Genomic DNA, 22,262 nt, shown 5'->3' on the forward strand with positions numbered 1-22,262 from the left:
TACACAAGATATCCCAAGAGAAACCCTTATTTATGTTCTTGCAGTCTCCTTAAGTCAAATTTCCAAGCCTAATATAGTATTGAATTTTTTTTTTTTGTTTAAGTGTGACAGTCACAAAATATGATTGATTCTCATCCGAGTATCAATCCCGACCATACTTTTATCTCTTCCAACAACGGAGTTGTTGGACTGGATCCGGCCCTAACCCTAATCGATTTTCCAAAGAAGAAGAGGAAGAGAGGATGGGGGAAGAATGCAGAAGATTTAAAGAGAGATGCATGATGGTTCTCAGACTAGCTGCCATAGCACTGAAAGAAAAGAATAAGTTCGATAACATCCAAACCCCAGAAAGCAAGTGACTTGCTACAGAAGTTGAAAATACTTTCTCAATTTGGAATTTCAAGAAAAAAACATTCGTGGCAGCTGAATACAGTACAGAAACAAAATAATTGGGATCTCATCCAAAAATTAAGAATGCTGCCTTGAAAAAAATTACAGAAACCGGACAAATCCGCTTGTCATGATCCTCGGCTAGCTAGACATCAAGAAGAACCCCGATCTAAAATGGGGTCGGCTGGCTCCTCGAAAGAAACTCAAACTTCTAAACCATCATCAGAAGCAACTCCGGATTTCAGCCATTGCTCCCACAGAAGACACTCCTCAGGTGCATCTAAATGAGATTAGCCCTCTTTAGGAATCTGATTGTTCTGCAGTAATAAGGCCATATTGATTCCACGAAATCAAGGTATCTCTCGATTATCAACCCTTGCAGTGCTTTCACCTTTCTTCTGGATAATTTCTTGTAGTCTAAGTTCTTAATGTTCAGTAAAGGTTGCCAGAAACGAGTCCGTATTTCCTCTTTAAGCTTCCCACGTGCAATGTATGTATAGGCCACCATGTAGTAAGTGGGTAAATTCTTGATTATTTTAACAGTCTGCTTGAAGCTGAAAACATAGAGTGCACACAACCACTGAAGCATCTTGATGTAGAGCGCTACAATGAGGGGTCCTAAAACCCACAAAGGCGTCAACTCCTTTGAAACTTCGGCCCCATGAATCATATTAACTGCCAGGTACATGGGGATGCTGCATATTAAGTGACCAATTAAAAATGATGTTATAAGATAAAAGCAAATAAATCCAAGACGTCTCATGTTAACTGCATAAAACCAGAAGTTCGTTTAAATAAAATAATCGCAGACTTGAAAAAACAGACAGCAGATGGAGAGATAGAGCACACATTATACTTACAATATAAGTAAGGGTATCTTTACTGTAGCATTTAGACCCAGAAAATTGCACCAGACCGTCCATAGAATCCCATCATTTTCCTTGTTTTGAATCTCATGCTTAGTTTCTGATGTCTCCATTGGAGGCGGTTCTTCCCCCAAAAGCCCATCTTCTACTTCACTTGGCGATTGTGTTCGAAGCATTCTCAACCATTTCTTAAATAAATTATGAATGACGGGGGAAGATGCATTTCTCTCATCTGCTTCAGAGGCATAAGAAAGAGGAATATCATTGGCCTGAGGAGATCCCGTGATAGTATCCTCATTCTCTTTTAGTTTGACCGAATTCTTGGGAAGGTTTGATCCATTTGTTCTACCTCCAGATTTATCATTCTGAGCACTGCCCTTGAAGGCTGAAACTTTGAAAGGTTTAACTTTTGGTCCCCGCATGAGAGAAGCCCCTACACTGTGAAACAAGTTCTCTGAATTTAAATGGACATGATAAAAAATGTGTATTTGGTCTGGATGTGGGTGTGCGCGTCCATTCCCTCATTGTGCATATGTGCTCCCACAAGTGCAAGTAGAAGAATTTCAATGCAAAGTGACAACCACACGGTTCAGCTGGTAGGAGATCTAAAGAAAATTAAATAGAACAAAGAACAAGATAACAAACTTATACAGGAAAAACTCCCACCTTAAACAAAGGTTGCGCTTTAGCATGAAGCACTTCTCTGTCCTCCCGACCATTTGATGTGTTGTTATACACTGCTTCAACTTCATCCCTTTGCTCCATGACAAAGGCCTAGAGGGATAAGTCACATAAGAACCCTGAAATGCAACAGTAAAAAAAGAAACATGAGCATAAAAAGAGAAAGCTAGTAACAGAAAGCCAAAATCCCAAATTCAAGAACTTGGCGGGGTAAACTGAAAACCAGTGATCTCAAAACATGTGAAGGGACATAACCTCAACATGGATCATCTCTCTCATACGTTAAACGGATACAATGTAATATGCAACTCAGGGTACTCTTAATATCAAATTACCTGCATTTGATGGGTAACCAAAGCCATCGTCTCCACCTCAACGACCAAATCATTTACTCAGCAGGGCCTAATTTCATTAACAACCACCCATAAGCACTAACTCTTGCAGCAAGCAAACCAGAAGGAACAATTCAAAAAATTATCACAAACAGTTAACAATCAAAACCAAGAACACCAATTCATCTAATGCTAGCGTACTACACGAAGATTCGGACAAAAGAAACACAAACATTCAAAGGAATCCAGAAACAAAATTGAACAATAGCTTGAAAACTCTTTGCCCTTTCCCTTTTCTTCAAAATTCTCAGCAACACAACAACAAATGATTCCCAAACCTACTAAACCACCCAAATAAAGCAAAAAGAAGCTCAATTTTCACCAAAACAACGCAAAGTTCACAGCTTTATACTTCGTTTCCTTCCCATTTCCTCCATTTACAAAGAACCAAACAACCCAATAACCCCAAGCTCAGAAATCAAACCCTAATTAAACAAAAACAATTAAATTGCAAGAATTGAAATTCAGAACGGAAGAATTGACGAGTAAATTCAAACTAACCTGCCATGAACCTCCCTCCCTTGACAAAAATTGTTGAAATTTGGGGAAAAATAGCAAAGAGTGCTGCTTTTATCTTTGTCCGCTCTCCGAATTGAATTATGCTAAAAATAGAGAGTGGATAGAAGAAAGAGATAGAAGAAAAAGGGGAAGAAGGTCTTGGACTCTTTGTGGTGAAATTTAGGGGTTTTATATGGATTTTTAATTTATTTATTCCAACTTATTTTTGAACAGCGGAATGTGGAGGATAATGAAACGGACAAGGATTGTCTTCCACTTTCGATGTTTTTTTGTTCGTGCTCCTTCTGTTTTATGTAATCACGGTTAAATTACATCATTATTTTATATTAATTTTTTTTATAGAGATAATAAGACAAAAATAAATAGTAATATAAAATGTTAACGTGGTTTAACCATGACCACACAAACAAAAAGGCACGAAAGGACACCGAAAATGGAAGCACCGACCATCCTTGTCCTAATGAAGCACACCGGAGAAGGGTAAGGTGACACTGAAGCCAGATCAGGAGGGAAGCAGATGAAAATCCAATAGAACTTTGGACCGGGTCACTTTGTTTGGACTTGGGCCGTTTCGGTTAGCTTCTTTGAGCGGAGGATACTAATCTCTTACCATGCGCTCAAGCATGGGACAATTTGTTTTTTATATTTTATATTATTTATTTGTCATTTTTATTTATATTTTAGTTTGAATTTTTTTTAAATTAAGTTGTATTTTAGAATATATCTATTCTATTAAGAGAACCCTCTTTGTCAACTTTTTACCATTTTTTTCTAATTTTTCTCTCACTTTTGATACACAATACTTAGATAAGGAGGACAAAATAGTAATTTTGTATATTTTGAGAAAATGACAATCATATCCCCATTTTTCTTATTTTACCCTCACTTTTGATACATAATATTTACATAAAGAGAGCAAAATGGTAATTATGTAATATTAAGAAAAATATGCCCTTATTAAGATATCTCATCATCGTTGTCTCATACTCTTTTTTACAAATTTTAAAAATTAATCACACTCATTAATAAAAAACAAAAAAGAAAATGAAATTATTCACACACAAAGCATGTGCTCATCTTCTAGTCCTAATTAAGAATGGGTACTTTTGGAATATAGGAAGGTTCACATTTTGCATTTTGATAAAATGAGAATATCATGCTTGACCATATACGACCGTTAAATGGTGAATGTATTAAGTAAATGTATATACCGATGTTGGAGTCCGGTCTCAAAAGTTTGTAGAGCGGTAAACGTTGTTAAACCCTAAACACCTTTCAACTTTTATCAATATGGAGGTCCCATTTTAGACAAAAAGAATCGATTGACCATTGCATTGCAGCAGCAAAAGATGACATACTCGTCGAGGAGTCGCTCTAAAAGGGCCAGAACAAGCAGAAAAATGTTAAAGCGTTCCATAGGAAACAAGGGGTGACCAAATCACAATGTTTCATATCCGATTCAATTGAAACATGAACAAAAAAATTAAGAAATACGACACGTTCGACTATCTCCAACCGCTACCGTCTACTTTGCCGTAAGCCCTGCTCGGTGGACAGAAGCCGTCAGTTGTCTACGTAACATGTATGAACACAGTTGTAAATTTGACCAATTGAAGGAATACCTGAGAATGCTATCGGTCAGTGCTAACGATGCTTGAGTGGTAAAGAGTGGATTTCACTCGATAAAAACCTTATCTTCAGAATCTTTAATCCTTCTAGCTACTACTCAATATCTGCATCTACTCGGACTGCGCCACTTAGCCGTCCATGGAAGTTACCCCCACCACGTCGTGGATGGCTCTGACCTCTTTCCTTGACTCTTCCACCTGTATTGTAAGAACCATCTCGTGGTTCCTCGGAATAGTTAAATTTGTTATTGTTGTTGTATGGCCCAACTGGCTGGTACTCAAAATGCGAACTGTGCCTCTGTCTCTCCCGGTTTGCAGGGGGTTTGTGCTGCCTACTATCATGCCCCGAGTAATTCCAATCCCCACGAGACTCTTCACCTCTCCCAAAACGGCTGTTTTGGTTTCCATTCTTGCGGAACCCTGTGTCAAAATGCTGCTCTTGTCTAGCATCCATACTAACAGGAGCTGTTTCAACGGGGGTAACATGACCCTGGTTCGGAGACCGGGGGAGTCCCCTGAATGAGGCTTTCCTCTCTCTCTTATTATGTCCTTCCCCTGCATTGTTTCTCTCGGATATCACCTGATCATGTTGACGCTGGGCCACATATTCAGTATTATCCTTGTTAGGTGTTGCTGGACGTGGCACCCCACCTCGGGGACTGGTCTCCTTTTTGAAAGTCCGACCAACTTCCACAACAATGTTTTGACCACCATTGGCCCTATTTCCTTCTTGACTATTGCCTGAAAGTGCCTGAGATTTGGGTTGCCAATGAGGCGCTGCACGTTCCCCAACAGCTCGATTCTCTTTGGAAGCGGCGGCTAAGTCTGTTTGACCCGTTTCAGAGGCTGAAAATTGATTGTTATTTTTGTAGGTATCCCCCACTCTGCTATTTTTCTTATCAACCAGATCATGATTATTTCCCATGGTTTTGTGTCCCTTGAATGCATGCTGTTTTCCTCTTCTGGTAATTCCCTGGCCTTTTGCAGAAACAGAGACTGGTGCAACAGCTACAGGCTCTTCGGGCATGTTCCATCCGTCAGAATCATTCCAATCATAACTCTTTGGTTGCTCTCTCTCTGAGACAACATCAGGCTTCTGGGGTTGGTGATGCAGGACTGAATTTTTATCACTCTGACCAACATTTGAAGTATATGACGGTCCATCTTCCGAGCCATGCATGATAGTTGATTCTGTTGACCCCCGTTGCTTCCATGATCCATGTGCTTCTCCGGGCTTACTCTCTCTGCTACTCCCATGCTTCAACTCTATGGCAATCCCCACTTTTCCAATAGTTAGAGTAATAGGTTGAGAACTGTCAGCAACTTGAGGACCAGAATCTGATCTCTCAATGGTCTCATTTATTGCAGTTAGATTGTTTACAGAGGCCACTTGCCGTTGTGTGCTTCCTTGATTCGCCATCTCTTTAGCTACAGGCTTTGGAACATACCTCTCCATTTCTGCCCTCTTATTTTTTGAATTATTTTGCACTTTACGTTCGGGTTTTACAGCACTAACTACCTCAACTTCATTTTTGGGGATGGCTTCATCAGGTACATCAGCCTTGTTCTGTGACCGCACAGGTGCCCAGACAACAGCATCAGTGCTGTGAAACTTTTCTGAATGCTTAATAGCTTGTGAATTCCTTGACGCCCTGCGAGGATGCTGAGGTTTCCACTGGCTATTTCCTATACCTTGAGATTCTTCATTAGATAGAGACAAATGTTGCTCAGAAGACTGGTATGCATCTCTAAGAATGGTCTGGGACTGAACTGAGGCAGGATCGAACTCCAACTCAGATACCTTTGGCATTCCACTTTCAACATTGGCATTTGCAATATTTGTTTCTTTTGAGGTAGATGATGTCAGAGCAGCAGCTGTCGATGTACTCTCTGTTTTGTGCTTATTCTTGCCAATTCTGTTGTTTTTCTTTCTCAGATGAGAAGATGACTCAAGTATGGCACTGGGATTAGCAGTCAGGCTTGACCCACTGCTCGAGGCTGTTTCATTTGGTACAACTCCAAGCGATGTGGGAACATTAACCATGGGATCTGTCTGACAATTTGTTGCATCAGCTGTGCTGGTGGAAGTAAACTTTCCAGTAGGCTTCTTTTCTAACTGATTGTTATGCCTTTGTTTAGTGGCCTGCTTCACCCTAGTGGTATTGCTTTCATGAGCCTGGGGAGCATTGTTGTGATGAACGACATTAGCAACAATAACCTCCTTCGGCTTGGGTACAGATTCATCATGCATCAGAACAGGTTCCTTGCAGACACTCTTTAGCGTATCTGAAGGGAGCTCACTTGATGGAACAGTTGACTTTTCAGCTTTTCCAGTGTTACCCTCGCTAATCTGTGAAGAACCATCCAGATTAAATCCTAAAGCTGATTTCCTGCCACCAATTAGTGGTTCACCCGAGGTTTGAGACACTTCTTGCTTAATCTGGATGGCACCACTTGTGTGACTTTCAATCTTCTGATCTGAACTCTCCACCTGAGTACGTCTATTCAACTCTTCCAATTTTGCACGAGCCTTGGCCATCTGCCTTCTTGTCCGTTCCTCCTCTTCCTCCTGTAACTGTTTGGTACGTTGCTTGGCTAATTCCCTCATCTTAGCACGCTGGTAAGAAGAGATGTTAGCTGCAAAGTTCTGACACAAAATCTAACAAGAATATGAATAAAATGTATACCTGTGCCTCAGAATCATTTGGATCAACCATTGGTGTGGCAGATTCCCCCTCACGTCTGCCTTGTGGATAAGACCCTGACTTTTCAGTTGCTTCCGTTGAAACAAGGTGGTCATGCACATGAACATTAGAAGGCATTTCCAAATGTGCAGTTGATACCACAGTTGTCGGTTCAACCAAGGATTTCTTTGACCACCCTTCACCTTCTTGATTATTGAACCTTCCTCTACCATGATGATCTGATCTACCACCATGCATGGCATGATTGGGTCGCCTGTACATCAGAAAATCAGCATGTTCCAGTAAATTCGAATAACATGTACATTCTCAGAGAAAACTAAAAAGTTGCCAAGAAACCTGGAGATGGAAATTGCGCTGCCCACTTCATGAGAAGGATTTACGCTCTCAGGGACACAAGATCTTTCCAGATTTACACTACCACCGCTAACAGGTTCATTAACTGAAATGTTAGCTTTAGCATTGACTTCGAATCTGTTCTTCTGCTCCTCTCTACTGGACACAGATGATGTATCACTTCGTCCATCAGAAACGCGTGCCTTCGCATTTAATCCCTCTATTTTCTGAATCAGACTGGAGTCTTTCGCAGCAGCCAGGAGCGGTTGTGCAACTTCTGGCATGCCAGAGGCTTCAGTTCCTGATTTCTTCACTGAAATGACATCAACTGTGTTTATCTGTTCCAAACTTTCAGTAGACTTCACTTTCTTAGGAACAGAAGAGGCTCCTTGGTTGTCAAACTTCCTTGAAGCAGCTTCTTCACTGACAATTTTCCTTTGATCCCTCACTCCCTCCTTTCTGTGGTCGGATCTCCAATCATTCTCTGCTGCCAAAGTTCTTGGTTCGTCCTCCCTCACAAGAGATGATGCATCAGTTGAAAGTCTTGTGACAGTACCCTCATTCCTTTGCTCCTCATTTCTTCTATCCCAACCATCATGCTGCTTCAAAAGAACTTTGTAAGGTCCGCAAGAATCAGGTGGATGGCCAGGTTCTAATTGCTCGGACATCACCTTTGGGTTGGGAGGACCATACCCACTGGGTCTGCCATGAGAATTGGCAGGCCCATGAGCGCTTTGGCTAGGGTAGTTATTATAAACAGGGGGACCAGCTGTCATTCCCACAAATGGAACATCTCTTTCATTTGGATTGCGGTAACCCATTGGAGAATTGTAATAGCCCTCAAAGGCCACTGCACCAGGGTAAAAGCCAGGTCTAATTGGCATAACAGGGCGAATATATGTATCCTGCATCTGAGGTCTGTACATATCTCCATTTTTAGGATGGTGTCCTCTTGGTCCTGCTCCAGGTGGAGGAACGGATTGCTGATTGCCAAGAGCAGCAGGTGGAATCTGTGGAGGTCCTGGAGGATAATATGGAAATGGTTCCATTGGAAAGCCCCCAGGAGGGACCAGAGCTCCATAGGGAGCTCCAGGAGGTCCTCTGTACCAAACACCACCTTGTGGATTATTTACTGGACCACCATGCCATCCATCATAGTGTTGGGGAGGAACATTAGCACTAGGGTAAGGGTGGGAATTTCCCTGCCACTTATCCATACCATGTCTACCTCCATCTTCATTGTACGAGGGATTTTCTCTTTTCCATGAATTAGTGGTTCCACTCTTCACATTTGCATTTTCAGAAACCTCGCCTAAATATGGAAACCAAACACATACTTATATACATGAGCGAATGAGAAACCATGGACATTAACCAATAAAAGGATCAATATTGAAACATTCTAATAAAACACATTAGAATTAAGAGCATGTGCACAAACCAACTACAGAAGTCCCGGTCGTCTCTTTTGCCGCTCTACCAATAGAAGAGCCTGGACGACTGTAAGAACTGTGATCTGTCATAATGATTGATCAAAAACATTCAGTAAACCGAAATGGAACATCAAGTTCACTACAACATACTTGTACTCATTAATGATATCATATCCTGTAAAACAGTTGCTTGAGGGAAACACAAACTTGAGCTCAAGAAAATATGCGTAGTCATTTTTTTCTATTTTGGCAATAAGGAAAATGTATTTAAACACTTGAAAAACAAAAATTGGCAGATATTCCGGACATGCTAGAAAAAACAATAAAATAACAAAATTGAAGCTAGGTGTAAAGTTTTGCAAAAATATTTTGTAAACATGAGATGGCATTTTACACATCACTGCCACATCAATTAATGAAAATCTGATGGCACCACCAAAAACAGTGAGATGAGGTAATGCAATGTGTGGCATGCCGCATGCCAACTTAACTATCATGTGAAATTTGAAAAAATCTTTGCACACAGTGTCTTCAACTTTTAAATTATATAAGTGAAATATAGGCATAAGACCTTGCTGCTCGGCACTCTTTCCAGGATTATCTTTTTCTGAACCAAGTGTTGGAAAATCTCCAGAAGTAAGTGAAAACCCATCATTCTTCGATGACATCACTCCCTGCACGTATAACAGTGGATAATAAAGATAGATTTCAGATTAGGGCTGCAAGTTAGAATGGTGCTTCCGATTCTGACAATAAATTTCCAAATCCGAACCGAAAATTCCGAAGGCAAGTGTATTTACCCATTTTTACCTCCCACACACCCTTGTTAATTTTTGGCCATTGATCTTCTTCAATTCATTCAATCAACAGCCGAAAATTGAGAGGGGTGTGTGAGAAGAAGTACAAATGGGTGTGTGGATAGCACTACCCAATTCTGAATTCGAATATTTTCCGAAAAATTGGAACGGAAATTGGAATGCAATTAGAGATTCTGAATTTTTCCTAAGTGTTCCAATCTTATTTCGATAAAAAAAAAAAATCAAATTTTTTTATAGTATTTACTCAAATATAAATTTTGTAATGGGACTTTTGTATTTTATTGTTAGTTTTGGATAAATTTTGTTCATTATTTTTATATTAAACACACACGCATTAAAAAGGATATGCAAACTAGTAGATCACAATATTAATTGAATTTATACATAAGCATATACCAAATAACAATAAATTGCATGTACGAAAAAGTCAAGAGAATATTAAAAACATATAAAAATATATAAATTTCCAATTATGTTCCGAAATTTCTAAAGATTATTCCGATTCCGATATTTCCGAATATGCTAAAAATTCTGAATTTGAAAATTGTCATTTGATCCGATCACAAAATTTTGGAACGGAAATTGGAATGTTTCCAATCTGATCCTTCCGAAAAAACACCCCTACTTCAGAAGTTCAGATAAATAGCAGACACCCCTGCAAGAGAATAAAAATAGCAGGGGCAGTGTTCAACCACCTTGGACTCCCCTAGGAATGAATTGGGTGACGCATAAGGGGCAAAACCTCAATCCTAACCCTATTTTACCTTAATTCAACTCCTCTAACAATTAAAATTATTTTCCCTTACGATGTTGCTCACTAAAAGCGAACTTAAAAAATGTCAACCTGCACTTCTTTTTTACTCAATTTTTCCCCTGCGCCTAGTTTCATTAGCCAGAGTGGATGAAAGAAACACTCACCATATATAAATTTTTCACATAACAAGTTAATAACAACCCATATATTCTTTAAAGGGTGTAAAGCTTCCAATAAAATAGTAATAATTGGCAATAATACATATAGAATGTAGCTATTTAGTCCTGAAATATTTAACCGCAAAATAAATCCTGAAGTACTTCTCAAGATGACCATATTTTTCCAACGTGTAAGAGCTTTTGTGGAAACAGCATAAAGAGGTGGGATAGTACCCGCAAATAGCTTACAAAGTCAGATTGGATTGTGTGTGATCTGGACGAAAAGCCAGTATCATGCTTAAGACTTAAGATTTAAGACATGTTGTCCAACAAGCCTAACGGAATTCGATGAAGGGACCAAGTTGACATAAATTGGAAAATACAAGTTAACATGGTCTAACTAAGACTAGAAAGACCATACTAGCACAAACTGGAAACTACATGGTTAACATGATTAAAACTGAATCTAGAGCCAGGGTGAAATTTTCAGTAAACTGGGACCTTGGCTTTTGTATACTGTTAAGAATAAGCATGTTATATGATGAAAATTCAATCCACACAATCAAACATAAGGCTAGATCAAGGATTGCAACATTAACATTATCGAAGCAATATATGGTAGTAAATTCTGGTTTGGGGGATTACCAGGATGATCATTAAATTTATTTCCATACAAAGGGTTGCCAAAATATATAAACATTCATTATTGAAGATGAAAGGGGAGAGAACAAAAGATACCAATCAGCATATTGCCGACAATGGATTTTCCAATGCTTTATAGCATATAGGACACTTTCTGGGCCTTTTTATCAAAAACCCCACCACCCAAGATAACACCTTATCTGATGAAGACCATAGCCAAAACATCCAAGACTCACCTACCATCTATCTAGCTAGCAAAAACACGCCTAAAGGCTAAAAAGAATACGATCTTCATCAAATCAGATGTTAGGTGAGTCTTGTATGTTTTAGCTATGGTCTTCCTATTTTTCTGACATCTCATTGTTTTATCAGCATTTCTATTGTTGAATATATCTCTGTTGAATTTTCTACTGAGATCAACATTATAAAGGTTTCCAACTGAACCATCTAAATTGGAATGAGAGGCTTCCAGGGTGATCACTCTCTGGTCGGAAGCTTTATCAACCAAGTAATTGTTGGTAATACATATTCAAACACAAAGTTATGAGTGAAGGACCATACCAATTTTTCTGCCGTCCCAGGAGCACTCCATGCCACTGGATGGTCAGAGTGTTCAGCAAATCTTGACAACTGTGAACTACCAGGTCTTGTGTCTGCACTGCGAGGACGCAATGAGGTCAGTGTTGTCTGATTTGATGTCAATGCCCCAGAAGCCGAAGATGGCCTAGAGTTTGAACCCCATGCATTAGAAGAAGGTTCATGCCCTTTGTCGCTACCAGCAGTTGATGGTCGAGTACCACTTCCAGATGAAAGGTGGCCACTGAGATAGCTTGGTGAAGTGCCACCATCAGCTTTTGGGGACAAAGATGATGAACCCCATGCATTTGATGCAGAAGATGATCTACTGCCCCAACTGGGGGTACCCCTACAATAGTTCAAATCAAGAAAGACCTAGGTGATGAACTAGTACACTAGTAGCAATGAAATATCATACACCGACTCCAACAGAAATTGAATTGGAAAGAGCAAGAGCAAGAGCAAGAGCAAGAGCGAGAGAGAGAGAGAGAGATAACTCACTTGGGAACGATTTCCACACTTGGGTCCACACCATGATTTTCTAACCTTGAACAGCCAAGACAGGTAAAGAATTTTAGCTAAAAGAAAATGGAGCACAATAAACTGACTTAAGGACAGTTTAGCAGGAAGAATATACCTCTGACTGGGTAAGTTTATAGGTTTTGGAACTTTCCCCAAAACAGTCATTCCACTTCTTCTGGAGGAACCAATCCTGCAACAGTAATGACAGAATTAAAAAACCACCTAAGGATGTTGATATCTATGTGCTTGTCTGTCTCCGTATGTAAATCATTTTTTCCTCGAAGGTCCCAATGGCTTTTCTTTAAATCAACCAATATCAGACGAAAAATTAAACCAACAATTTCCAATTGCTGAAACATTGTGAATGTTGCCAGATTTTCATACCTCCGGTCCCCAAACAACATACTTGATGTCATGTTTCAATCGTTGCCACAAGATCATTCAAGCCAATTTTTCAAGGCCTGGAAAAATAGGAGACAATTGAAGATTCCATCAGCATGACATTGTAGTCATTGAACCAGGTAAACAAATAAAGCATAGTTTTAGTAGGGTTAGCAAATGCCATAATACACCACAAAGAACCCCATTTACATATCTTGTATGAATGTTTTCTAGTTCATGTTACATGCTTACTGGAAACATTTTTTTATTTGCAGAACGAGACTCCTGATTTAGCATTACAACCAAAAAGTACAACATGGCTACTTCAGGTGCATGTGTTTGCTCCAACAAAGCAAAAAGACGCAAACTTCATCATTCGTAAGTAAAGCTCAGCGGTACGATCAATGCTAGGCCACAAAATTTGTTACTCTCTTATCTTGACCCTTTTTACAATAAAGCACGACTAGAGTTTGAGCATTTTATATAGCTTCGACCGCTAAACTAAACCTATCAAGTTCTCCATTCCAAAAGACGTACTGCACTGTTAAAGTGAGACCAAGTTAACAACAAAAAATCCCTGATTTTGAAAACCTTTGTAGTAAACAATGGGACAATACTATAATAAGAATCTATACAACCATGGTAATATCCGAAAAATCCTTCAATACCCAATGAAACAAATGATAAGCATATACCTGTAAAGATTCATTAACAAATAACTATATACAAACATATATATACACATATAACAACAAAGCACTGAATCCCACCAGACGAATGCATTCGCTTAGTTGGGCAATGAAGCATGTGAAACAATAAGAACATCCCAGAACAGATTAAGCGTGCAAATTACAGTTTTCAAAAGCAAATTCTAGTTTATTTCATCCTCCTTCACTCTTTTTACATAAATTCTATTTCTTTTATTTTCTCGGGAAACAAACAGGCTAAATTAGCATAAAATTGTCGAGAAAATTAAAAAATAATGACTTGCCTGGTAAAAGAATAGGTTTTAGGGGGTTCCCGGAAACCCTAGCAAAGTTGATGTGGGTTTTGGGAGAGAAACGATCGAAACGCAGCGTATAAGGGTTTGGGGAGATCGCGAGGAAGGTTCGGAGAAACAGAGATCCCTGTGAGTTGGAAGAGAGAATATGAGTGTGATTGGTTTCAGATCAGAGGAAGGCTAAAGGGCGAAGAAGAGAGAGAGAGGAGAAAAGGAGAGAGAGAGAGAGGAGAAGAGGAGAGAGAAAGGGAGGAAGAGAGAGGAGTTCGAGGGTGTACGAGTCGTAATCCGATGTTGTAAATACACAGCTCCCGCAAAATTACCGTGTTATGGAAATGTTTTAAAAATGATCAGAAATATTTTTTGTGAAAATGTTTTTGAAATTAATTTTTAGTAAAATTGAACTAAATTTTGAAAGCATTTCTAAACGAAAACATGCAACATATATCTTGTGTTTTTTCTAAAAAAAAAATTTGAAGTATTTTTGGAATAGAAAACAAATTTCACAAAAAATGATTTCAATCATTTTAAAAGTACTTCTAAACTAACTTTTAAATTCGAATTTAGGGGTTCTAAGAAATTTTTGGATTTGTGTTTTTTAACCTTTAATTTAATTTTTTTGTTGAAAAAAGGGCAAAGTTGTATTTTTGTTTGAGATCACAGATGGGAGGGGTAAGAATGTCATTCTAAGTTTATGGTAGTGAGATTTAGGTGTAAGATCATAGGACTAATGGGGGGTTAAGAATGTCCTTATCCAAATTGCTTTCGTTTCAGGAAATTGAATGGAGGGTCAGTGTCATGGGAACAATGCTTTCACAAATAGAGTAAGAAAGTTAGGTGACTTTTTTTGCTTTTTCTTTCAATATAAGCAAAAGTGAGGGTGAAATCGAACTCAAAATCTTTACTGCAAATATATTCATAACCATTTGAGTTACGCTCAGGTTGAGGGAACTCAAAACAAATAATATCCATAGCCAAAGGCACGACGCTTTTGCTAAATACCGAAACTCAAAAGCAAGACACTTCTTGTCAAGTGAAATTTGTCATATTGAAAGCCATATATTTTTGTAAACTATAGTGCATCAAGTCAAAACTTGAAAGTAACATTTCTCAGTCTCTAAATTTAGCAGGCACCGTCACTTCTGTAAAATACTCCTTTCTGACGGTCTCCACGGAGCAAAACCTCACCTTCAAAAGACAAATACTTCAAATGAGATGAAGGTGGACAAATAACAATAGCTTGCAAGAAAAAAAAACACCAAAGATAGCCCAAAAAGCTTTAAGCATGAAGGTTGGGACTGCAGAAAGTTTACGGTAGGGAGGCTCCATCAGATTTACAATAGACACCTAATCACTTTCGTAACTTAAGAACTCCAGAAAGTTTACGGTAGGAAGACTGCAGAAAGTTTACGGTAGGGAGGCTTCATCAGATTTACAGTAGACACCTAATCACTTTCGTAACTTAAGAACTCTAGAAAGTTTACGGTAGGAAGACTGCAGAAAGTTTACGGTAGGGAGGCTGCATTGAAGAAAAAATTTAAGAACTCTAGTAGAAAACTTCCAACAGTTTGCCTAAGGTTACGGAGTAAGGATGTTTGAGGCTAAGCATGCTTCTGGTTTGTAATGCTACATCGGTTTTTTACTTATTCTCCTTTTTGTTTTTCTCTTACGCAAATAGGTGGAGAAGTTTCTTAAAGCAAAAATTTTAAGAACTCTGTCGTATATCCTCCTCCTCCTAACAAGATATGCACATACTAAAGGGATCAAATTCAAATGTCGTTCGAGTACAGAACACAGTATGAAATTTCCTTTTGAACAGATGTAGATTTTTTTTTTTTTTTGAACAATATGGTATGTAATATTCATCTTTGATTGTAATACATACCAGCGAAGAATAAGATTTTAACAACGGTTTGGCGAGCTGCCAAATTGGCTTGAATATAAATGGAGCTTCCACGAAGAGGACTTGGCCCAATCGCTTTGGATAATAGTAGTAGAAAACATCAAACTGCAAGAGAGAAGGAATCAACTTACAATGGCCATCATATAATCGTCTTGACAGTTAATATCTAACTAATCAAGAAAATATGATTAGCAGGCCAAAGAACTTCTTCAATTATGATGTATGACAAGCAGAAGCAGCAACAAGAAAAAACGCTAATTCCTTTATAGTAATTAATCAAGGTAACAATCGGCAGGTAGCTCGTAAAGCTTACCAAAAATGTTATGAAATCTAAATCTGCATTTTCTCTACCGAACCCTCGTAGATCGAAGATTCCTAGTATTTCTTCGCTCCCTTCTGGAAGGGCACTCAACGCCTTCTCAATCAAAAACACGCAGAGCTTCTCATTCTCAGCAGGATCATGCACCTGTGGCACTTTTTGTACAGTTACCAATGTACCATACAAAACTTGATCTAAGCCAAAGGTAGCAAAAAATTGATCACAATTCGAAACGGTGTAACACTATTTTGTTGATTAAATTGGTATGTTACACCTCAAGAATATTAAGATTATATGGTATGGAGTCGGACATGGCAAAAAGAATAAAACTTACAGCAGGAAGATGCTTAGAAACATCCACTATGAGAACGGGTCTGCCGTTAACATCAAGAAAGTCGTGTACATAAGCTTTTCCAGTTTTGGCTATACCCTTCACCGAATCTTGAGACAATTCTGACACTCTGAATTCTCGACGCCACTTCTATCACAGGATTAGGGAAATACCGAAAAAGGAACTGTAATCGTAATTACATTAACCCTGTCCGGTTTTAAAGGGGGAAAGAATCCAAAGGGAAAGAAATTTCCAACGTAAAATGTAAGAGACTAAACATGTTCAAGCAACAACTAACGCAAATTATGCAATTGATCAAGCTAGTGAAGGATACGATTGCTTTATTCAATCTTTCGACAGCATCTTCGACTGAAAACTTGCGGTCCTTGAGAAACCATAGGATCATATCTTCATCATCTCTTCCATTTTTCCCTACAGGAAGACTCTGATAATCTTTCTCAAGCTTCTCCTTCACTTCCAAAACCAGCTGCAACTTCGTAAAGCACACAAGATAAGAACAACCACGAATTTTTTTATCAGCAATTCAGAATACAAAGTAAGAAAAACCAAACCAACAAGACTGAGAAACATCAAAATTCAAACTTGCATATCCAAACAGATTGCAGAGACCAAGGTACAATGTAAGCAACCCAATTTGAGGAAGATTAAGAAACATAAAAAATTAAATCTTTATGCTCCTCAACATGTGAATTTAAAAACTCAAACTTCAAAATTCAAACTTGTACATCTAGGAATCATAATTCACAATTTTCTCAGTCACTTTCCACATTTTCCGAGTATCCAAACAGATGCAAAGTTAGTGTTACTGGTAGGTGTACAAAAATCCAATCTTTCTTCTCCACAAAATGTGAACTAAATATACAAACTTCAAAACTCAGCTGGCATATCTAACAACCATAGTTTACAACTTTCTCAGTCACATTCTCACATTTTCTCAGAAACCAAACAGAATCCGAGTCAGTGGGAATTGCAGGTGGACTTACCTTGTGTGATTCATTGGGGTCTAAGCGGCAGCTCCGAACTGAGAAGCTGCAAATTCGGGACGATTTAATTTGATGGGAACAATTGGAGAGCACAGAAAGATGACGTAGAGGATTACAGATACTGCGGAGCTCCATTTCTCCGATTAGTGGTCCGAAACCGCCGAAACCGCTGAATCCGATCGCGGTTTCGGTAAGAGGACGATGAGGCCGCTGTCTTAAGCAGCTCACGGTGGCGCCAATTGATATATTAAAGAGAGACAGCGACCTTGGGGATAATATACGAATTGTGAGAAATGTACAATGTCGGTTCTGCCCTTCTAAACAACAGATCCTACCCACTTGCTCCAATTGATATTTTCTTGAAAGATCGGAAAAAACAAGATTGAATTTTGATTTGGTGAATAAGAAGATTTATTTTACAAAGGATGTCAATTTTGGTTCAATAGTTAACAATATAATGAGGCCTCGTTTAGCAGCTCGAACTGTACTGATTATTTTTGTCGAATAGGATAAATAGCCACTGGATAATACTGATTAAATTAGTTGGGCGTTTGGTGCAGTATCGGACTAATAACCATATTATTCATACTGTATCGAATATGAATTCAATGTAATTATCTAAAACCCCAAATACTTTTCAAATCCTAAACTTCAAAATAAAAAGCAAATTAAAGATTGCCCAGATGAAAATTTTCCTAATTTCTAAATTCTATCATCATTCTCAACCAAGATTCCAAAATAAACCCAGATCATATCAGAAGCAGCAAAATTATCGAATTCAAATTCAATGGGGAGAATCCAATTCAAATTCTCAACCAAGATTCCAAAATAAACCCAGAACAAATCAGAAAAACCCAATTCGAATTCAATTGTTGTGAATGAGAATGAAACTCTCTTTGTACGGTGCTTGGCGCGACGAGGAGAGCAGCGATGGCGAAAGAAGGCAATGAGGAGAATGGCGACAGCGAGATCAACGACGGCGAGATAAGGCAATGGGAAGAATGACGACGACTATAGGAGAACGACGACTATAGAGGAACGACAACAGCGAGAGGGATGACGGCGAGAACGACGATGGCAAGAGGAGGTGTCGTGGAGAACAAAGTGCGAGAGAGAGGAAGGGGAATCAGACTAATAATCCATTTCTTTTAGAAGGGTTTATTAAGAAGGTGTATACCCAACTAAATAAGCAGACTGATTAAATTAATTCGGTGATTATTTAATACGAGAGGACACCAAACGACCGTGTTCGTATTATTAGTCTTATCTGATCCCTTATATGACCTGCCAAACGAGGCTTGAGTTTGAACGGAAAAAAAAAGTTAACAGTATTAATGGTGAAGTACGGATAACTACCTAATTTAGGAATGATTTCAAATTAACCTTAATTATTTAAAACATCCTAAATAACTACGTAACGTTTTAATATTGGACATCTAGTAGGTCATAAATGTTAAATACTAAAGCTGTTTTTTCACTAATCGTCATCTTTTGGAGCTCTAAATCACTAAATTGACTCCTATTCGCCAGTTGAAACCTAAATTTTCTTTAGCTAAAAGTGCTCGATTTGGGGATTCAAAGCTCCATAGATGACTTAAGTGCAAAATTTTCTTCAATATTTGTCCACGTCATTTAACATTAGTGATCTAACATATGTCTAATTTTCAAAACATAAAATAATTCTGTAGAATGTTTTAAACAGTTGGGGCCAATTTGAAATTGCTAGCTCAGAACAATCTGCGTAAGTTTTTTATACAATTAATTACTTAATGTAATTTGATGTCACACAAGTTCAAGAAATAGGCTTGCTCTAGGATGCAGGCCAGCATCCTTGAGTGTGATCCCCATTTGATCAACTCCATACACTTTTCTTGGGAAGCTTGACACCAATCTGTAGTTTCCTCCTATACCAGGAACACCCAATGAATCTATGTATCTGTAAACCGCCTGCAGTTTGTCCGTGCACAAGAAGCATTGCTCTCGTCTTTCGCCATTTGGAAATCTGATCAGTATCCGGGCAGCCTGAGGATCTTGAGGATCAATAGAAGCCTCTCTAGTTTTTCCATGCTGTTTTTGGGCAGAATGGTTTTGAAGCCTCTCATGATTTGCTTTGTTTGGGGCTTCTGCTGGTTTTTGAGGTCGAACAGGTGGAGGTACATTCTTTAGTCTCTCCTCTTCCTGCAAGTAGGCAAGAGTATGAGTTCCTCTCAACCTTCTAATTGGTTTTGAGCTCCATTAAATTTTAAAACGTGTCAATTTTTCTTATGTCGTAAAATGTATCACATTTTTCTATTAGTTTCCCCGCTTGAACGAAAGTTCAAGTCGAAAATAAAAGTAAGGCCTTAAGTTCAGGGGTGTCGCTAAAAAATTTCCTTTATTACAAAACGAAGTGTAAACAAACCTTGTCTATTTGTATAGCTGCAAGATATGCTGCATCTTGTTCTTCCCTCAGACGGCGGTCTGCTATTATTTTTTCTGCATTCTTGGCCTTCAAACTGCGAAACGCCAGCCCTTGTTCCTCTAGCGTCCGCTGCAGAATCCCCACCAGCTCGGTTGGGGAAATTGGCCCTTCCATCTAAACATGGACAAAGAAATAACAAATAAGAGAATAAAGAAAGTTGACGATAGTACCCTTATCGTTAGTATTGGAAGCTGAAACTGTTGTTGTTACTGAAGAGACTCACCTACAAAGGGAGTGCCACTGTGGCAGTATCTCAAGTCAATCATGCACTATATATGATATGTTATAACTTTATTCACATGACAGTAAGTGATTGGCTTGGAATACTAACACAATAACATCTCAAGAGAAGTTTTGTTAATACAATCATTGATGGATGAAATTTTTGGCATTCAACAATAAATTTAGAACTAATAGATGATTCATTTATGAAGGTGCTAATTAAAATCCTTCAAGTTTAGGTTTCAGTTAACCTGCTGCATCACTGCTATGTTATCACCAGCAACAGGAGCTATAACAGCACAGAATGGAAAGCAAGCCGGGCGAAGAGTTGCACTCATTTGTAGACCTTCATCTCTATCTGCAATTGCTCCCCAGGAAACAAAGTTAGCATCAAGAAACTGCACCACCGCCTCTGAAGATAGCGTCTCCCTACAGAAAGAAGGTGTAAAAGGGTGTTCCGGTGAGTGGAGATACAAGAACAAGAACTTGTGCTCATCCTCAGCAATCTTTAGGGCTTCCATAAACCGGCATGCGTAAAAGAATGGATGCGTGGTGCCATACTGCTGCTCGAAGCTAGTTAGAAAAGAGACCGATACTTCTGGAAGGATTAGAGGCTCTTCTCGATAATGCATTGGAAAGTTTGATGGTAGGGTTTGAGTTCTTCTTCCTGATCCTATTCCTATAAGGTGTCTGCCGTGCCCCATTGCTCTCGAAAATCCTCCCATAAGGCTTCTCGGAAGGCTTACCATCCGGCGAACGATCCCATTGCAAGATGCCTCTGCAGCTGATCTTATGCCTTCCCTCATTGCCATCAACAATCGAAAGTTTCTTGTTGTAATAAGATCAATTGAGATATAGGGTTAATTTCTTTTACGCGAAAAACAGATAATTACAACGAGAAGCCTCTAGGGAAGCCATTACGAACATGAGAGCGGAGCGACTTAAGATATACGGTTGTTCAAAGCAGTACAAACAATCAATCAGTTTCATTGTTGCTTTATTAGATTAAAGTTTAATTGTGGAGATAAAAAGAGAATTATGGGAGAATGTGAAGATGCTTCTTCTTTTTAGCGTCTAGAAAGATGAAAGGAGAGGATTGTGCTTTGCTTGTGAAACAATCCACCGTTGAATGAGGAAGAAATTCATGAGCATCTAGGTTGAAACAGATTGAACCATCATTTTCGATCGATCCATCATTTTTCGATCAATCAATAATTCATATGCACTTTGCACATATGCATATTTCCTTCCTTTTTTTTTTTTTCCTGAGAGAAACATATTTCCTTCCTTAATACCACTTACAATGACTATACAAATTGATCAGTCTTCAGAATATGTTCTTCCATAATGTGAAATGAAGGGCCGGAATTTCGGAACAAAGATAAAAGTTGGAGTGAATAATCTTATGTGCAGCGACAAGACTTTAGATGTAGAGGTAAAAGTTCTTAATCACTTGAGCTTCAAATATGCTAATGAACAAAGATAAAAGCTGAAGTGAATATTACGTGTAACAATTTGATTTTCACATATCCGAGCATCCGTTTTTTCTTTTAATGCAAGAGATTTTGGGGGAGGAGATTCAAACACGCGATTAGAGTGCATAAGCAAATACTTTTAACTACTTTGAACTACAAGTCCCTTACGTAACATCCTTTTTAGTTTGTCAATAAAGCACAACTGAGAAATTGTACCTATATATGACCAAGGGTATCCGTTTTCCCCGATTAGCATGATTATTATCTTCAAAATGTCAAGTTTAGCGACTGATAGTTGTTTTAGTACTTGAGTTGCTTGAGCACCTTCCAGTCTCCCAGACCACCTTTCTCTGAAGAATTCAAATTAGGTCTTTCATTTCTTTCTGGGAAAATCATGATGACAAGAAAACTTTTTGACCTCCAAACGACAAACCCACATTTTTTTCAAAATTTTAATACAATAAAAAATAAAAACCAAATAAATTGGAGCATTTTGTGGGATGGTGGCTACCCATGTGACTGTAAAAGTCCCTACATTGTATAATTCCATCGTATCTTTGAAGGTTTAAAGTGTTTTGCTTTTGAAAAAAGGCAAATAATTTCAGCTTTTTCTTTCACACACACACACATATCTATATATACATATATAGTGTAGAATAGTAATAGCTCCTATACAAGATAAACATCACATGGTCTCCAGACTCTCCACACATTGATATCAGATTATGAATTGTATGACCTATCACCAT

The 22,262-nt window shown here is 38.5% G+C and overlaps 4 protein-coding genes across 7 annotated transcripts; all 4 read right to left on the reverse strand.

The window, feature by feature from the left end:
- Window positions 1–309: 309 nt before the first annotated feature.
- LOC137713284 (uncharacterized) lies at window positions 310–3,330 on the reverse strand. 2 transcript variants are annotated; one of them, XM_068452574.2, is made up of 5 exons: window positions 2,831–3,330; window positions 2,273–2,339; window positions 1,923–2,056; window positions 1,251–1,694; window positions 310–1,085 (listed from the first exon to the last, which is right to left on the reverse strand). In XM_068452574.2, the coding sequence occupies exons 2-5, from the start codon at window positions 2,297–2,299 to the stop codon at window positions 671–673; spliced, it is 1,020 nt and encodes a 339-aa protein (XP_068308675.2). In that variant the 5' UTR covers window positions 2,300–2,339; window positions 2,831–3,330; the 3' UTR covers window positions 310–670. The 2 variants fall into 2 exon arrangements, with proteins under 2 accessions (XP_068308675.2, XP_088539771.1); XM_088683645.1 differs by lacking the exons at window positions 2,273–2,339; window positions 2,831–3,330 and having other exon boundaries at window positions 1,251–1,689.
- Window positions 3,331–4,247: 917 nt separating this feature from the next.
- Window positions 4,248–14,111, reverse strand: LOC137712465 (protein MODIFIER OF SNC1 1). 2 transcript variants are annotated; one of them, XR_011065223.2, is made up of 11 exons: window positions 13,790–14,107; window positions 12,802–12,878; window positions 12,533–12,607; window positions 12,397–12,441; window positions 11,881–12,244; window positions 9,519–9,621; window positions 8,956–9,030; window positions 7,518–8,826; window positions 7,164–7,434; window positions 4,471–7,093; window positions 4,248–4,390 (listed from the first exon to the last, which is right to left on the reverse strand). XR_011065223.2 is itself a non-coding variant. In XM_068451534.2 (10 exons), exons 2-10 carry the CDS (start codon window positions 12,831–12,833, stop codon window positions 4,571–4,573), a joined length of 4,797 nt encoding a protein of 1,598 aa, XP_068307635.2. In that variant the 5' UTR covers window positions 12,834–12,878; window positions 13,790–14,111; the 3' UTR covers window positions 4,248–4,570. The 2 variants fall into 2 exon arrangements, 1 of the variants encoding a protein (XP_068307635.2); XM_068451534.2 differs by having other exon boundaries at window positions 4,248–7,093; window positions 13,790–14,111.
- A 568-nt stretch (window positions 14,112–14,679) lies between these two features.
- Window positions 14,680–17,708, reverse strand: LOC137713722 (uncharacterized). Of its 2 annotated transcripts, none has more exons than XM_068453064.2 (6): window positions 17,356–17,708; window positions 16,686–16,838; window positions 16,355–16,501; window positions 16,015–16,167; window positions 15,684–15,806; window positions 14,680–14,986 (listed from the first exon to the last, which is right to left on the reverse strand). In XM_068453064.2, exons 1-6 carry the CDS (start codon window positions 17,488–17,490, stop codon window positions 14,909–14,911), a joined length of 789 nt encoding a protein of 262 aa, XP_068309165.2. In that variant the 5' UTR covers window positions 17,491–17,708; the 3' UTR covers window positions 14,680–14,908. The 2 variants fall into 2 exon arrangements, with proteins under 2 accessions (XP_068309165.2, XP_068309164.2); XM_068453063.2 differs by having other exon boundaries at window positions 16,686–16,844; window positions 17,356–17,691.
- Window positions 17,709–19,002: 1,294 nt separating this feature from the next.
- Window positions 19,003–21,410, reverse strand: LOC137711876 (plant UBX domain-containing protein 10-like). The gene is made up of 3 exons (XM_068451033.2): window positions 20,290–21,410; window positions 19,757–19,930; window positions 19,003–19,533 (listed from the first exon to the last, which is right to left on the reverse strand). Exons 1-3 carry the CDS (start codon window positions 20,848–20,850, stop codon window positions 19,138–19,140), a joined length of 1,131 nt encoding a protein of 376 aa, XP_068307134.2. The 5' UTR covers window positions 20,851–21,410; the 3' UTR covers window positions 19,003–19,137.
- Between the last annotated feature and the right edge of the window lie 852 nt (window positions 21,411–22,262).

The sequence above is a fragment of the Pyrus communis genome, chromosome 14, assembly GCF_041283825.1.
Source record: "Pyrus communis isolate YQ-2024b chromosome 14, ASM4128382v1, whole genome shotgun sequence".
NCBI classification, from domain to species: Eukaryota; Viridiplantae; Streptophyta; class Magnoliopsida; order Rosales; family Rosaceae; genus Pyrus; species Pyrus communis.